Below are 5,458 nucleotides of genomic sequence, written 5' to 3'. Positions count from 1 at the left end.
CGATGATCTATTGAGGTCCCTTCCGACCCTAGCATCTATGAACCTATGAATCTATGAACAAGACTTTGCAAATTTTAGGATTCACCCTACCTAGTGAAGCCTCAGCTTTAGAAGTTCATGCTGTATAGTCTGTACAGTGAATAATTAGTTGCTGTGACAACATACTGCTCTGTGTGTCCCCCGAACTGTATTTATGGGATGGGTACAAACTGTTCAGGAAGGACAGGCAGGGGAGAAGAGAAAGGAGTTGTGCTTTATGTAAAAGAGCCATATGATTGCTCAGATCTCCAGTATGAAGCTAGAGATAGGTCTGTTGAAAGTCTCTAGGTTAAGCTTAGAAGGGAAAGCAACAAGGATGACTGGGGGGGAGAGGGGGGGGTGTCGGTCCTGCTATAGGCCACCAGACCAGGAAGAAGTAGTAGATGAGGCTTTCTTCAAACAGCTAGCGCAAGTTTCCCGATTACAGGCCCTGGTTCTCAAGGGGGACTTTGATCACCCTAACATCTGCTGGGAACGCAATGCAGCAGTCTGCAGGCAATCCAGGAAGTTTTTGGGAGTGTCGGTGACAACTTCCTGGTGCAAGTGTTGGAGCAGCCAACTAGGGGCCATGCTCTTCTTGTGTGCTGTGCTCTTCTTGACCTGCTCACAAACAGGGAAGAATTGATGGGGGAATGTAGTAGTAGATGGCAACTGAGGCAGCAGCAAACACGAGATGATTGAGTTCAGGATCCTGACAAAAGGAAGTAAGGAGAGCAGAAGAGTAGGGACCTTGGACTTCAGAAAAGCAGACTTTGCCTCCCTCCAGGAACTGATGGACAGGATCCCATGGGAAGCCAATATGAGGGGGAAAGGAGTCCAGGAGAGCTGGCTGTATTTTAAAGAAACCTTACTGAAGGTGAAGGAATGAACCATTCTGATGTACAGCAAGAATAGCAAATATGGCAGGGACACAAACCAGCTTGGCTTAGCAGAGAACTCTCTGGTGAGCTAAAACACAAAAAGGAAGCTTACAAGAAGTGGAAACTTGGAGGTGACTAGGGAGGAGTATAAGAATATTGCTCGGACATGCAGGAATGAAATCAGGAAGACCAAAGTGCAATTGGAGTCACAGCTAGCAAGGGACATTAAGGGTAACAAGAAGGATTTCTACAAGCACATTAGCAACAAGAGGAAGGTCAGGGAAAGGATGGGTCCCTTACTGAATGGGAGAGGTTGCTTAGTGACAGATGAGGAAAAGGCTGAAGCACTCAGTGCCTTTATTTACCTCGGGTCTTTACAAGCAACATCAGCCCCCAGACTACTGCACCTGGCAGCACAGTTTGGGGAAAACGTAAGCAGAGAACAGCAGTGAAAGAACAGATCAGGGACTATTCAGAAAAGCTGGATGTGTACAAGTCCATGGGGCTGGATGCAATGCACCCAAGGGTGCTGAGGGAGTTGGCTGATGTGATTGCAAAGCTGCTGGCCGTTGTCCTTGAAAATCTGGCGCGATCAAGGAAGGTCCCAGACAATTAGAAAAGTACAAACATAGTGCCCATCTTTGAGAAAGGGAAGGAGGGTCCAGAGAACTACAGAGCTGTCAGCCTCACCTCAGTCCCTGGAAAAATTATGCACCAGGTCCTCAAGAAATCTATTTCTAAGCACTTGGAGAAGAAAGTGATTGATCAGGAACAGTCAGCATGGGTTCACCAAGGGCAAGTCATGCCTGACCAATCTGATTGCCTTCTATGACGAGATGAATGCCTCTGTAGATGTGGGAAGAACAGTGGACGTTGATATACCTGGACTTTAGCAAGGCTTTTGATGCTGTCTCCCATAGCATTCTTGCAAGCAAGCTGAGGAAGTACCGGTTGGATTAATGGACTGTAAGGTGGATAGAAAGCAGGCTGGATCGTCAGTCTCAACAGGCAGTGATCAATGGCTCGAGGTCTAGTTGAAAGCTGGTATCAACTGGAGTGCACCAGGGGTTGGTCCTGGAGCCTGTCTTGTTCGATATCTTCATTAACGATCTGGAAGATGTGATGGAGTGCACCCTCAGCAAGTTTGCAGATGACACACCAAGCTTGGGGGAGTAGTAGATATGTAGAAGGGTAGGGCTAAGATTCAAAGAGACCTCAACAATTTGGGGGATTGGGCCAGAAGAAATCTCATGAAATTCAGCAAGGACAAATGCAAAGTCCTGCACATAGGCTAAAAGAATCCCATGTACCACTACAGGCTTGGGACCAACCAGCAAAGCAGTTGCTCTGCAGAAAATGACCTGGGGGTTACACTGGACAGTAAGCTGAATACGCGCCAACAAAGTGCTTTTGTTGCCAAGAAGGCTAACGGCATCCTGCGCTGCATGAGCAGGAGCACTGCCAGCAGATCGAAGGAACTGATTCTTCCCCTCTATTCAGCACTGATGAGACCACATCTGAAATCCTGTATCCAGTTTTGGGCTCCCCACTACAGAAAGGATGTGGACAGGTTGGAGAGAGTCCAGCGGAGAGCAACAAAAATGATTAGGAGCTGGGGCACATGACTTCTGAGGAGAGGCTGAGGGAACTGAGTTTATTTAATTTGCAGAAGAGAAGACTGAGGGGGGCATTTAATAGCAGCCTTCAAGTCCCTGTAGAAGGGTTCCATAGAGGATGGAGCTGGACTGTTCTCAGCGGTGGCAGATGACAGAACAAGGAGCAACGGTCTCCAGCAGGAGCAAGGGAAGTTTAGCTTGGATATTAGGAAAAAAACACTCTCACTAGGAGCTTTTGAAGCACTGGAACAGGTTACCTAGAGAGGCTGTGAAATGTCCATCCTTCGAGGTTTTTAAGGCCCAGCTCAAGAAAGCCCTGGCTGGAATGATCTAGTTGGGGACAGTCCTGCTTTGAGCAAGGGGTTGGACTAGGTGGCCTCCTAAGGTCCCTTCCAACCCTAATTTTCTATAATTGTATGTGGTATGTCTTCAGATTATAAAGACTTTGAGACACAGGCCTGATATGGTCTGCCAGTCCACCTTCTATACAACACTGTTCAAGTCTCCTTAATACAATTAAAGTTCATACCATGCACTTCTAAATAATTACAATTATTTAAGGCTACTTACAAAAGTTTAATTACCTTTTCCTAGGAAATATTTAAAATACCATCTGGTGTGATACTCTGGATTTTCCAAGTGCACATCTGTTCTGCACCATGTACCTGGGGTATAATCTGTATTCTGGAACAAAAACAAAACTGGAAAATTATTAGCCATTAACATCTCAACATTAAAGGAGGAAAAATAATGCAAGAAAAAACAAACAAAAAATTGTTCAAATGCCACAAAGGAGTTTGATCATTTTGCCTACTCTTTATTTGAAAGCACAAGGTTGATTTAGGAATCAATTTTTTTATTCAACAAAAATAAGCATTTCTTACGACTCGTCTAAAACCAAACATTTTCTCCATTCCTTCAGCCTTTCCTCCCTGGCTCTCCCCCTTTGTACAACTGAGGTTTGGATGGCCCCTTAATATTCCACCGACAGCGACAGTAAGTTTGGATGCAGGAGTTATTGCTAATTAGTAGATTTTAAAAACTCTCATCCAAAAGTTCTGCCTTGGGATTTTTCTCCCTAACACAATCCTCAATGCTTCCTGTTATGGCAACCCATGCTTCTGGGATGAGGGAATCCCATTACAGCCCTGCTGGCAGTAACAAGGGGTGTGTGAGTGGAACATAGGCCCCAGGCATTGATTTAACTGGGGTGCCACAACAATAGAGCCGGGGATGCAGCCTGAGCAGGAACAGCAGCTTGTGTGCCGTAAGACTGATACTTGGTACTCCTTCTCTCCCTACAGCTCTCATTGACTGGCTGCGTAAACCCCCTAAACTCAACCCTCAGCAGGAGTCCAGTGCAAAGTAGTTATTTTGCTTTAAAAATCATACCCTATCAATTTTAAATTAATTTCCCTATGAATTTCCCATTTTAACAAATCCTTGGGGAATAATCACGCTACCTCCACTGCAACCTGAAAATAGATGTCATTTTAGCCACTGTCTCTTGCCATGAGGACCTTCGCTCCATATTCTGCTCCATGATTTTAGACAGAACAACCTACTTTCAATTTTAAGTACAGGCAGTCCTTGGACTTACGACACAATTGGTTCCTGAAAACCGCGTCTTAAGTCAAAACGTTGCAGCTTGGAACCAATTTTCTCATAAGAAACAATGCTATAAAGGGGGGATTGGTTCCTGAACCAAGGTCCGATACCGTTTTTAACAAAAATTCCCCAGAATTTTGTACTCGATCAATTATAGATGAGTAATATAGCTACATGAATGTATTTATATTGTAAACAGCAATCATATTGATTTGGAAGGACTTCTTTGAGGTCACTTTGCTGAACTTTTTGAAAGGCTCTTGGTTGGACTTTTTGAAGGGTTCTTGGCTGGAGGCTTCTCAGGAGTCTTGGCTGCAGGTTTTTCTGGAGTCTTGTCTGCTTTCTTAAAGAAAATGTCCAAGGAAGTTTGGACAGATGTTCTCCACGGAGATGAGCAACTCAGCGAACTCATTCGCTGGTGTGGCGTCGCATCGGATCAGGCATTGTAAAGTCGAAACTGATGTCATAAAGTTGAAACAGGGTGTCAATTTATAAACCTTGTAAGTGTGAAACACTGCAACTCGAAACATTGTAAGTCAAGGACTGCCTGTATTTTACGGGGTCTTGGGCCCAGCTGTGCCTGGCCTTGTACATAGAGAGCAGGGCAGTTAAAGGGACCTTATTATTTCTTTTTGCACACCTATGAATAAATAAGCACCAGGGCAAACCTCATACTTCCTTGGAAACCAAGACCACTTGGGTCAAGGCCTCAAGCAAACTGGTGCAGTAACTGGAACTACATGTGCAGAGGAAGTGGACCTGTCTGACCAATGCTTTTAGGAGGTCCTGCTACTATCATGGGTCACTGCCACAGATTAACTTTACACTGTAGCAAAACTCCAAATGTTTCTTTCATCATTCCAATGTGTTTTCAACATACAATCCTTTTACTATTTCATGGCTGCAATACCATTTGGACACTTGATATAGAAATATTTAATCTTTTCTCTGATTCTCATGTGCAGCTGTATTATAAGCTATTTATATTTAAGAACAAGCACGGCATGCCAAGACCAAGGTTCTAAGCAAGGAACAGCATCCAAGTTTATCCCAGATTACCTTTCAGTACAGTAATAACATATGGTAGTGATTCAGCTGCTTTCCAATCAGAAAGCATAAGCACTGCATGTTAACATTCAGTGATACTGATACTGATCACTGTCTTATAAAGAAGCATGAACTACTCTGTGCCAATGAAGCTAGAAATGGCCTGAAGTTGCCATGTTGAGAAAGCAACAGAAATGGCCTGAAGTCGCCTGTTGAGAATGCAAGTAACGCATGTCACTACTGCATAAGAAAACCTGGTGGCAGAGACACTGTCACACTTTCAGCAGG

The 5,458-nt window shown here is 44.4% G+C and overlaps 1 protein-coding gene across 1 annotated transcript in view; it reads right to left on the bottom strand.

Annotated features, from left to right (window-relative positions):
- Window positions 1-5,458, bottom strand: part of GARNL3 (GTPase activating Rap/RanGAP domain like 3) — a 75,620-nt gene that overhangs the window by 14,279 nt on the left and 55,883 nt on the right. Inside the window, exon 4 of the mRNA XM_025194637.1 lies at window positions 3,100-3,204. Within this exon, the coding sequence (XP_025050422.1) occupies window positions 3,100-3,204 (105 nt within the window). The remainder of the gene's footprint in view (window positions 1-3,099; window positions 3,205-5,458) is intronic.

The sequence above is a fragment of the Alligator sinensis genome, unplaced genomic scaffold (genome assembly GCF_000455745.1).
Source record: "Alligator sinensis unplaced genomic scaffold, ASM45574v1 scaffold611_2, whole genome shotgun sequence".
Lineage (NCBI taxonomy): Eukaryota > Metazoa > Chordata > Crocodylia > Alligatoridae > Alligator > Alligator sinensis.
This window is presented reverse-complemented; position numbering and strand designations above follow the sequence as displayed.